This window comes from Capra hircus, chromosome 27, assembly GCF_001704415.2.
Source record: "Capra hircus breed San Clemente chromosome 27, ASM170441v1, whole genome shotgun sequence".
NCBI classification, from domain to species: Eukaryota; Metazoa; Chordata; class Mammalia; order Artiodactyla; family Bovidae; genus Capra; species Capra hircus.
In genome coordinates this window covers 30,891,769-30,904,456 of record NC_030834.1, presented here as the reverse complement: position 1 = coordinate 30,904,456, position 12,688 = coordinate 30,891,769, and the positions used below count along the sequence as shown (strand labels likewise).

Below are 12,688 nucleotides of genomic sequence, written 5' to 3'. Positions count from 1 at the left end.
GGTGCTGGCCCAAGGGGAGTGCATGCAGGGCACGGAACAGCAGGGCCTCTTGGTTCAGTTCTTCTGCCTATAAAATGCTGAGATTTTATAGGTTTTGTAGATTTGTAGAGATTGCGCTCCATTAGCTCTCTTTAAAAAAGTATGACATTTTAAATGTGACGACTATTGTTACTACTTACCCTCCATCTCCATGAATTGTTTCATTGTCATATCCACAGCCTTCCATATGACTGTCAAACACTGTACTCACTGTCGCAGTAGTAATGAGATATATCCTTTGGAGACACTGGAATGCCCTGTTGTGTTTACCACTATTATTATGTTGGCCGTGGTCAAAGGTAGTCCGAGGTATCTTAGAGCACGTGTAGCTCCCACCTTAGGCCGTCTGTTACAGTGATGTGTGTTGACGTACCTGACATACAGTAGGGACTTGATAAGTTAAATTCCCACCTCAAAAACTGGTTTAAAAGTGAATTCCTTGGACCTCAAAATGCATTTTCCCATAGGGAAAAAAAGTCACTAGTAATACATAGATTCCCAAGCCTCCCCACAGTGACTGGTTTTTTTCATGCGATGCCAGATATACAACAGAAATAACTCACATTTGCCTAGCTTTTGGGTGTACAGGTCTTTCCTGGTTGCTTATTTCTTCTTCTGAGTCACTCACTGAGTAGGTACAGCACAAAACTCGACCTGCCTTAAAGATGAGGAAGTCAAATGCCCTAAAAAGTTGCTATTGTGATTACGAATGCAACCCAAGGAGCATGTCACAACCTCTCTGGGGTTCTACATGTTTCTTGTCCTTTTTCCTTCCTCTACCTGACTCTCAGTTGTAGTCCTGGAAAAACATTGATGGATTTTCTTAGAGGAGGTGTAAGGCAGGTAAGTAGGTAAGTCTAGTGTTTTTCCATCACTTAATGATGATATTTTGGAGGATTCCTTAGATATGCCCAGATTGACTGTAAGCATCATGAAAGAATGTGATTTACTTCTATGAATGTATGAACACTCTGGAGGTACCCTCTGCAGTCAGGAAGCGTTCAGTTGTCTTTTTGGTAGTCGGTAAACAAACTCCCTCGTAAACAACTAACTCTTGGCTTTTTGATGAGAAGCAAGCTTAAGGCCACAAAGGGTCAGGATGAAATACCCTGTCAGGCATGGCTGCCAAGGTGTAATGTTCAGACAGACTCACTATGGGTTTTGGATGAGAATGAAAGCCAGGTGGCGAGGATGTCCACTGGGTGGTTTGACTTTAAATCAGTGATGGGGACCAACATGGAAGAATATTTTATAAACCTTGAATCTATCCAATAGGGTGGATGTTTTGAGCATCATTATGGTTTCTTCTACCTCTTTGTGAGCTGGTAAGTTTCGTATTACCATTTTGAGGACCTAGAACATGAAACCCACTCAGTTCCCATCAGTCAGGCCAAGTAATCTTATATCTGTCATTGTCCTACACATTTGACGTTAAATGTTGTAAACCTCTTGGGACAATAAAATAGATTTAAGTATTTCTAAATTAGAAAAAAGAGAAATCGAAATACTAAAGCTCTAAAATCACCTCTAAAGATTCCTTTAAAAAGTCAAATATTTCTACCAAAGTGGAAGAAGGGAGGAAATAAATGCAAATAGAGAAAACCTTAGATTCCTTATCTGAAAATAGAATGTACATTAACTAAAGTGTTACGTATTTAAAACAGAGGTATGACGTCTGTAAAAAAGAATGTTATTCCCATCACTGCTGCAAATTAGCTAGTGTCCAGCTTGAAGTTTACCTCCAGAGTCAAAAATCTACTAAGCAAGAATGAAAACAGAATCATAAAAGTATGCAGTTGATTCAGGAGCAATTCTATCCATGAATTTTGAGCCTGAAATGAAATCATTACCTTTGTATAATTTACAAAGTCTTTAGTCTTTAGTCTTTTTTGAAAAAGGAACACGAGAGCCATCTATCACATCAGATTTTGAAGGCATTTCCTTGAATATGAAAGTCTAGGAAAGACATATATTTAGTTGTATGAAAACCCTATACTCAGTGTGCTGCTGATGATAACATGTCTTGTGAAAAGCTTCTGGAGTCCAAGTTGCTGGAGCATATGTGAATAATCAGTATGAGATGCTCTATACATGACATGATAAACCGCCAGAAGAAATCCATTAACTCCATCATTTGCTCTTCCTCTAGGGCTCAATATATAATTATTTATGTTAAAAATCAAACCAAACAAAACCTTTTTACTCTTGTAGCACTCGGGAGAGCCTGGCTTCCAACACATCGAGCATTGTTGAAAGTAACCGTCGTCAGAACCCTACCTGGAGCCCGGCCCACGGCGGAGCTGGCCCGGCCTTCAGTTTCCGAGCAAGTACGGACCCCCCCACCAACGAAGCTGAGAAATTACAGAAACCTTCCAACTGCTTGCAAGCTTCTGTTACTAGTGTGTGATAGTCATCCTGCCTCCGACCTCCCGTTTCATTCGATACAGCCAAGTTTACGACGCTGTGGCTGGTGTTTACATCTTTGGAAAGACAAGCATCTCAAAGGCAGTTTTTGTGTTGACTTAAACTGTGCTGCTAAGTAGGCTAGGGCAAAAAACAACAACCGAAAAAATCTTTATTTCAGAGTATTGCTTTTCACATTTATGGCTCTGTAGCAACAAGAATAGCAGTAGGGTGATATGTATACTTTTGCTTCACTAATTGTAACTGAGCACACATAGGGAAGTCTAGACACTGTAAGTATAATACGCATTTTCGATGTCTTGCAGTTGCCAAGTCCATTTTAAAATGCCACAGATGCGTGTTGCTCCCAGTCTGTGCCAGATGGTGCCACAGAACTGATCCTTGACACTTCCAAAAGAAAAAAAAAAAGATAAACAACTAAGCCACCATAAAATGTCAAATGCAAGGGTCTACCTTGAGGGAAATTGATGCCAAACTGACTGAAAGGGACCCCAGCCCTTTGTGTGTGAATCATTGAGGCCCCAGTCATTTTGCACTGTGAGTTTTTTTGACACGATTTTGTAGGAGCCCATGGAAGTGTGTCAGAAGGGGTCATGATCCAAATACTGGGAGTGTTTGTTTTCAGGATTTTGTTTTTTAAGTGTCATGGATGCTTGTCTGATATGTTTAACCTTCCATCATCACAAACAGGAATATAGGCCTTTGATTCTGAAATGGACAAAGGAAGGGTCCCCCAGCCTGGCTGGGGCACAGCACTGAGTGATGGGAGAGGTAATGCAGACTTTTAAAAAGGTGTTCATCAGATAGTGAAGGAAGAGCATTTCTTCCTTGTGAGACTTAAGGGTGATGCTATCTTACTATCAAAGATAAACGATAATTAGTTTGTTTAAAAGCAAAATGTTCTTTGTGATACAAATGAAGACTATGGCCTGGGGACATTATTCTTTCTAATGGAAGGACATAAATCTATTTTATGTAGTTTTAAATAGAATGCCTAAATTAGGCTGTGGGAGATAATTTTTAGTGGTTATAGGAAAGAGCAAATTTAGGGAGAGTTGAACTTCAGGCCTTTTATTCCTGGGAAGATATCTATAGAGAAAACTTTAAAATACTTTTTGATTAGAAATATACATGTGCCCATGTAATTAACAACAGAATGTGATCATTCTGCAAGTGTGGTGGAACCCTAACAGTATGCCCCCTAAATTTATCAGAATAACAATTATGCATACATGAACTATGCCAGAGTAATGTTTACAGAAACTTTGTAACCAATTTCAGGAGGCATTTTTAGGTGGATATATAGTTTTTAGCCCAGTTTATTTCAGGATGATTTGTTAATTACATTTTGTTTTGGTTTACAATGTCATGATGACTACAGAGAAGGTTCTCAGCAACAAAGGGATTACAAATAATCAAGATTCATTTCTCTAGGAAAGAGATGTCTCCAAAGTTCCCGTGTCTTATTTTAGGAGAACCATGGAATAAATCTGTAGATAATGGAAATTTATTCACAAAAGGATTTCATTTGATACCAGTAAATGGTCTGACCAACAGTTTTATTTAGCTGAGTGGCATGTGATGTTTGGAGCCATATACCATAAAATAAATACCCAAAAATAAATCTAAAATATTTGCACCTCGGATTTCAGGAATTGGCATAAATTGGCAAAACACTTCTGCTTCAGTATTAGGTTGAGTCACTAGCCATCTGTTTAAAGAGTAGAGTCTTTAAATAGACACAGTTGGGCTGTTTCTTGAAACATTTAGAGACTCTCTCATGCTTTTTCAGATAGCTGGAAGTTTCGTTGGGTCAAACTGGACTGGTCAAGTTTAGTATAGTTTCCTTTCTTTGTGCTTATTGTGAAACGTGAGCACGTTTCTTGGCAAACTCCCACACCTTTAAAATGCTTCTGTCAGTTGGCTTTCAGTCTCACGCTTTTATTTCCTCCAAGGCATGCCTTGATTGCTTAGAAATGCACTCTTGTCTCACTGCTTAAATTTGTCCAGAAGGAATGATAACGTATCCAATAGACTATACACAGAGTCTGTGTCCTTGGGGAGTTGTATACCACACAGTTACTAAATTCTTCTGTCTAAATTCTCTTTTTTTCGCCCCTAAACCTACCCTCCAGCGTGAATCATACAATCAGTTCATAAATAATAGAACCATTGAAACAATACATCAGCCTCTAGTTGATCCTCCTAAAGTAGCCATTAGAATAATCAAATACTGTGTGAACAGGAAAGAAAAGCATTACCTTTACAGAGAAGCTTTAAAATATGAATTTATCAATATTTCACAAGAAATAGGTTTACAGAAGACATTTGAATAAAATGTGTACACTCTTTGCCCGATGCTATGGGGTACATGATTTAGGGGAAAAAAAAAAAACAAACTCCCTTAGACCAGCAGCCAGTAGCATAGAAACGATGGACTTCAAGGAGGATATGGTGTGAGCAGACGTTCCACGCAGATGCATACCCGTCTGAATTGAATTGGGATGCCTGAATGAATGGGGGAGAAGAGGGGGCTGGAAGCACGTTACGAGTACGACCCCAGATGGTCTGCGGTGATGTTCTCAGTAACCCGCTCCAACCTTTGCCCGCGTCCTTTTCCTCCGGTGAAACGATCGCTTTGTGGCCCACGGCTGCTTACCTAGACTTCACTTAGAGTTTATCAACTGAAAGGTTTACAAAACTGAATCTGGTTGAATCTCTGTGTAGCGTTCAACTTTAAAGGGTCAACCCATCTGTCGGCATTTTGCACACTTATGTATTATTATGATACAGCATATTACTTTATGGTAATTTTTATTTTTACATATAACTACCTCCATAAATTTGATGAAGCGGCCGCAGTGCGTTCAAGTGTATTGTTCAGAAAAGCAAAGTTGACAACGTTCTTAACCATTAGGCCATGGCATTCTGTATGTGTGTCAGTGGTTGCCTATGTGGACTCGTGACTGTCTCATTGCCATGGTGTTTTTTTTTGATGGCATTATTTCATTCTCAGCTGTAAACCCGTCTCTTCTTTCCCACAGAAAGCGCACTTGATTTTGTTACGAATGAAAAGTTTAAATTTCTTGTCTCCCCCGCCCCTGCCCCCACCTCATTCCTGCTAAGAGCTCTCTCTGGCCAAGAGCCAGTTGATAAACATGATTTAGCAAGCTATTTACTCCTATGAAAATCTGATTTGAATTCTAGGTTTTTGGTCATAAGACACACCAGACATTTGGACTGCCAACTTTGAAGCACTTTGGGCCTCTCTGCCTTCACTTGCATGTTACCGTATTGAGCCCAGATTTCATTGGAATTAAAAGAGCTGTGCTTTGTATCCACAACTTCCGTTCCATAATTTGTATTTCATTTTATATATTTTGCACATCTCAGGGGACCTTCATAAGCATATGAAAGGGGGTTGCCATCAAGTAGAGAAAATGGGAAGAGCTGAAAGCGGACTAGCTGGATAAAAGTAATAAATGACTGCTTTTCTGATGTTGTGAAGTTCAAGTTCAGGAAGCATCCAGTGAAAGTTAATCTGGAATCACAACGATGTGAACACCAGCTGTTCCTCAGTCTCCCTTTTTCATAATCCAACCAGCATTTCTAAAATGTAAGTTTAAATTATATTGCAGTCACCACGGGGAGGGAAAAAAGAAAAGAAACCTGTTCAGCAGCAATGAAAGCATTGTTTGTTTTTTAGGTTGGCACAGCTTTGTAAAATTCTACCCAGGACAAACCACTTATCACCACAAAGTGTACTTGAAAATAAAGTTTTTAACTTAAATGATAGGCATATTGCTCACCATACAGTAGTGATCTTGATTTGAAAAGCCTCACAATGTATAACATGGGCAGTGTTTGGAGCTTGATTAAAAACCAAGAGCAACCTACGAGCACTTCGCACATTCATTTTGGGACCTCAAAGTGCTTCCAAAGCATTCGGATTCACAGTTCACAAAGCAGGTCTTATTTGTAATACCCGTACTTGAACAAACAGAAGGAGTAACATAAGATTACCCAGAAACACAGTGGCAGCTATCAGTGATCTATTTTCTATCTGTTTGATAGACCATCATGAGAAATCACGAAATACAATGCTATTTTTCTGATGTGTGCTAATAAAGTCGAAGAAAACAAATACAACTTGACACCTTTGTCCATTTTCATTCAAAAAGTTCAGGGTGTTGGGAATTTGACAAAAAAAAAAACAAAAAAACAAAAAAAGCCACCCAGATGCCCTTGGGGTCTGAAGTAGATCTGGCTTGCACACACGTGTTTGCAGTTTCCCATGGGCTTCTCTCAATCCCGTGCTAAAATACCATCTTTCAGGAACATGACTGCCCCTGGCAGTGGAAGGTGCTGATACAGAAACTTTCACTAAAAAAACCCTTTTATCAAGTCCTCTGCACAGTGCTTCTCAGCACAACTGAAATTGAGTATACTGAGCCCTAGTCTGAAGAATCTGGAGTTGCCAGGGAAGCTGATCTAGTTCCAAGTGGGTTGTTTTGTTTTTTTTTTGAATCTCAAATTAGGAGATAAAAGATCCTGGTCAAGGACCTTCTCCATTTATCACAGGCCAGTCACAGAACCAGCTAGCACTGTGCCATCGGGCGACAGTGGCCCCCACGGAAGTGATCCTTTCCTTCCCCCCCGACCCCGACTCTCCACCACCCACCCCAGCTCTCTTATCACCCCACCATCCTCAAATTTCTTCACACACTGAGGGCTTGAGGAAGCTAGGACGCAGGAAAAATGGAGGCAAAAGCCACGGAAGATATTGCTTTGCTCTGGGTTAGTAAAATACAGACAGGAAAGAGATTATTATCGGTCTGATCTTTGCCAAGTAAGATAAAGGAATCAGCCATCACTCTGTCAACTCTCCCAGAAGGTTTTACAGTATTCCGGATACATCCAATCTTTTCCCATAGATGTTTTTATTTGGGAGAGCTTTCATAAATTAGATCTATGAGAAAATTCATTACTCTATTTCCTGGGGTGTTGGAACCACACACTGCCATCTCCCCGATGGAGTTCATCTCTGCGTCTTTTACAGCACCATCCTAGCCATGGCTCCTCTCACAACAGAGTCCTGTGGGGTTTTTTGTTGTTTTTTTTTTTTAATTTTCTATTTTTTAAAAAATTATTTTTTAATTGGAGACTAATTTACAATATTGTATTGGTTTTGCCATCCATCGACATGAATCTGCCACGGGTGCACGTGTGTTCTGCATCCTGAACCCCCCTCCCACGTCCCTCCCCATACCATCTCTCTGGGTCATTTTTACAGTTGTTCTAGGACTTACAGTGGCTGGTTTGCAAGGTTCAGAATTCTACAAGGCTCGAGGGGGACTAAACCTTCTTCTGATGATTGTATATTACCAGTTACAGGGCTTTCTTTGCTCCTTACTGTCCTCAAACGTGAACATACGCACACACACGCCCTGCCAACAACGAAAGGGGTTGTTTCCCAGGTGAGGTGGCCAAGACTCTGGAAGCCAGGGTAAGGCCAGAAGCCTTACCCATCTTTTCCGGGAATGTTTAATGTCTGGTCCACATACAGCTGCCTCCCTCCTTGTCCAGAGCCTGGTTTTGACATGCCTCTTCCCTTGTGCCCTGCCTCCCGCAAGAGGTACCGAACCCGAGATCTGAGGTCTCCAGCACGAGTCCTCTGCAGTTACACAAAGTCCATCCTGTCGTGTACACACACAGCTCCTTGCCCGCCCTTCCTCCCAGTCCGCCCTCCCTGCCCCCTCCCCACTTAGATCCCGATACACCTCCAGGGTTTCCGCATCGGAAGGGCCAAGCAGTGTGTGGTACTGTGCGCACAAGGATGGGTTAGGAATAGAGCTGCCCTAGGGTCACCTTCATGTAAGTATTGACAGCTACAAATTAAGGTCCTTAGAGTAGTTGACGTAGATACAACTGTCTAGAAGAGAATTAAATTTCAGCGTTCAGTTTAAAGGGATCATAATTCTGCAGGTATCTTTCTCCGAGTGACTGAATGTGACTATTGCATTAGGGTAAATGAATTAAGAAGTGCAAGTGGGATTTACTGTATGTTAGAAAGGAATTTTGCAGCCAAGACTGCCTTGAATAAAATGTGTTTGCACTGAAAAAAAAATTTTAAATTACTTGGTCTCTGGTTGCTGTAAAGGTCATCCAAGATGGATGTTCTGTTTATATTGTATAGTATTTCATATGAAATAATTACAGTTCATGAAATGTCTTCCCTAATGTTACTGATTTATAACAGCACATTTGTAACATGGTTTTTATTGTGTCAGTGTACCATATTGTAAATGATGATTACTTGTCATGCTTAGTATAATAACTTAAAAGGAAAAAAAGCACAGGGATTTTTGTAAGTCTATATTTGAAAGTCCCTCCATATGGTAATATTGTGTTCATGTTGTTTATGTAGTGTTGTGTGAAATATCCATTTTGGATTGTGTTACTTTTTAAGATATTAAATAACATTTGGTTATATGTCTAAGTGGATTTTTTTTTTTTTGGGTGCTTGAGAGGAAAATACCTTACATGAGACCGCTTTATTTCTCTCCTCAATTAATATTACATCATAACAAAATTTTATGGCACAATCTTGGTTATTAGAGCTTTTGAATTAAAACAACTGAAAATGGAAATTCCTGATCAACATCTTTTCCAGGAATGTTTAAAAAGATCCCCTTTTTAGCCAGCTATTCAAATTTAAAACCGAGTGAGGCTTACAGAGGCATATAATTCAGTTTTCTAAATGAAATTATGAAGTAATGTGGTCAGTTTGTGTTCTTGTCACTCATGTATCTTCTACCCCCGAGTGAATGCGGTTCCCCTATCCAGCACCCACTCGGAAGCTATCCACGTTCTCCAGGGAGGCCTTTTTGTACCGGTTTTGAGTGCCTCCATGTTTAACTGCCTTCAGAATCTATTATCCATTTCTCTGACTCTCCTCAGTGGTGACCAAACTTTGTCCTGGGAGAACGGACCTCCTTTTTTCAAACCCAAAGTGACCTGCTGTCGAACAAATGATGGAGCTAGGAAACATTATTAGTCAATAACAGTATGGAGCTGTAAAGTCTAGCCTCATTTTCTTGTGAAGGCGATACCCAAAGCAGACGTCCCAAAAGTGTTCTGAACAATGACAGAGCCATTTGTGTAAGTGTGGAAAACCTAAGGGGACTCCTTTGAAGGACAAGCCTTATTTTTAATTGTCTATACAGACGCTTCATTTTTCAAGCGTGTGATAGGGGAAACAAGAATCCTGGAAGTATACTTTGAATTGTGTGCTAGGAGCAAAATCCTCTGTGCTGGAGGAAAGGTCATTGTTCCTTTCAGAACCTTCTGGTGAACTGGACCCAGGAGGAAATGTGGTGACTCACCAAGAAGCTGGAAGGCAGGATTCTGACTCCTCTGAGAGAATGGTCACAGTTCATAAAAATCTTTTCTTTCGAAAGGAAATGGTATGGTTTTAACTTATTTTTAAGTGTTTAGAGTGGTGTGTTTTTTCCTCCGTAAGGAAAATCCAGAGCCCTCGGTATTTGTCATCTCCGCTCTTGCAGCTGTGAAATCAAGAGCCGCTGAATAATAAAAAGAAGTTATTCACCTGACTTTAATAATTCATTTAACTGTGAAACCTTACCCCTACTGTGGGAATACCTGGATTTAGTGACATTCCCCCTCTGAGCTCCATGGCTCCAGACTCTTCCTGTAAAGCAAACAGCTAGTCATCTAACCCACGGGATAAGTGCGTGTGATGAATGTTCACAGAGCGTCACACACTGCACAGGAATTTCAAGAAAAAACAAGTCACCTGCATGCATGATACCCTGGGTAAGGTTTGGGGTGAATCTTCTCAAAAACAGTGCATTAGAAGTATGATGGTAAAAGGGGGAAGAGAGATGCAATGTGTTAAAAGAGAAATAAGGCCAGAGATGTTAGCTTCGAATTCAGAGGGCAAGATTAGACTACTGATGCTCAGTGAAGACCGGATTCTGTCTTCCTAAGTCAGATCTAGGACTGGTGTCTGGCTCACATGGAATGAGTGTGTCAGCCTGTTGTGTGTCTGAGTGATGGTGTCCGTGGGTTCCTTAGACAGCCTCTAAAGTCGGTCCAATACTCGCCTCCAGGCCAGCTTCCCTCACGGGTCCTTGTTGCTCTTCCTTGCTGTGAAGCTCCAGGCATCATTTTTCTTTTTTATTACCTGGGGTTTGTTTCACTTTATTACTCTTTTCTCTATATAAAACTAAGACTTTTTGTGTTACGCTTTCTAGTCTATTAATGCTTAGACTCATTCCTAATCTCAAGTGTATATCTGTAATAATGTAGCATATAATAATACAGAATAGGATATATAGAATAGGATATAACACTAATTATATTAGTAATAATAATAATACAGGGAAGCGTGGTGTGCTGGTTAGGGTCACAGGATCAAATATGACTTAGTGACTGAACGACAACAGGATTATGTTAATAAGGACATTATAGTACAATGTAAAATATAAAATTAATATAATGTGTATTACTGTATACTTGTATATAATTGAGATTCATATACACTCAGCTCAGTTCAGTTCAGTCACTCAGTCATGTCCGACTCTTTGCAATCCCATGAATCGCAGCACGCAAGGCCTCCCTGTCCATCACCAACTCCCGGAGTTCACTCAGACTCACGTCCATCGAGTCAGTGATGCCATCCAGCCATCTCATCCTCGGTCGTCCCCTTCTTCTCCTGCCCCCAATCCCTCCCAGCATCAGAGTCTTTTCCAGTGAGTCAACTCTTCGCATGAGGTGGCCAAAGTACTGGAGCTTCAGCTTTAGCATCATTCCTTCCAAAGAATACCCAGAGCTGATCTCCATATACATTGTATATATTTATATTGTATTATATCTAATAATAACACATGATAAGTTATATACATAATAATTTTGTCTATAACTACAATTGATTACTAGCATTTAAACTTCACGTTTATAGTCTTACACTCCTTGTATCCAAAGCCCACTATCTTTGCTTGATCTCATTTCCACTCACCTTTGCACTGAGAAGTTGTTCTCCAGCACAGGGATATAAACTTATCCCAGCTATCAAAGGCCTGAGAAGTCACTAGAAACTTTCATATATATAGATGGATGATGATAGACAGATGATAACATAGATATTGCATTAGACCAAAGATCTCCGTATTTTTTTATAGTCTGTAAAAGACAACAGAACGAGAGTGTGACTCTGTTGTAATGATGTATTGAAAATTTGTTTTCTTGGGAAATTGGTTTGGAACCCTCTTGTGTCCACGCTTCAAGCCAGCATCCGCCATTGTTTACTGTATCCTATGCTGTGGGGAAAATTTCCCCCGGTAACGCACCTCGTTCAATGTCAATAACAGTTCAGTGGTTCTAGCATTTAAAATCTCTTTCTTGAATTTTTCCCGCAGTCATGAGATTTCCCCTGTTGCCATCCCATCTGACTGCAAAGGTGGCAGTGGGTCTGCCCTACACGGTCCAGCTTCACACTGCGTGTTGTTGTTGACAGGACATGTGACGGACTAACAAATCTTAAATGGGTTGGAAAAGACAGGCGTTGTTCTTTCCATTCCTTCCCTTCATATGTGTTTGATGGCCGTTATGGGACATCTGTGTCAATTGTCAAGAGATCGATATTCAGGCTGGGAACATTTCAGGATTCTCAGGGAGAGATGCCCTTGGAAACAGGAGATGCCATTTCCACAGCTGTATCCCTTCCGTGTCTCCTGCCTGTAAAAGCGATCCAATGAGATGGACCAGGGGCTCTATCTGGCCCTATAAGAAGTTAGGGAAACGGATGCAATAGAGCTGATCTTTTACAGCTGACTTTTGTTCTAGCCAGTTGATAGAACTACCAGTGCTTTGAGAGACTGCCCTAAAGATTTCAGCCGTCAGAATATTTTGTAGATAGCTTATTGAGAACAAAGCACGTCCATTGCATTTTTAGACTTTTTTTGGCTGCTCTGCACGACTTGTGGGATCTTAGTTCTTCTACCAGGGATTGAGCCGGTGCCCCCTGCCGGGGAAGCATGGAGTACTAACCACTGGGCCACTGCATTTTTAAACAAACATTGTATTACAGTTTTAGAATTACAGAATTATTGTGACTGCTGTATGGAGAATGCCTGTGTAGCTACCCCATCACCAGTTTCTCCTGTTATTAACTTTTCGCTTTAGTATGGTACATTGGTCTTAA

At 40.5% G+C, this 12,688-nt stretch overlaps 1 protein-coding gene across 4 annotated transcripts in view; it reads left to right on the top strand.

Annotated features, from left to right (window-relative positions):
• The window catches only part of STOX2 (storkhead box 2), a 196,520-nt gene extending 188,900 nt beyond the window's left edge, over positions 1–7,620 (top strand). For 2 of the 4 annotated variants that reach the window (XM_018041957.1, XM_018041962.1), the window contains one exon: positions 2,251–7,620. In XM_018041957.1, the coding sequence (XP_017897446.1) occupies positions 2,251–2,446 (196 nt within the window). In that variant the 3' untranslated portion in view covers positions 2,447–7,620. The remainder of the gene's footprint in view (positions 1–2,250) is intronic. The other 2 variants (XM_018041961.1, XM_018041958.1) reach the window with 2 other exon arrangements.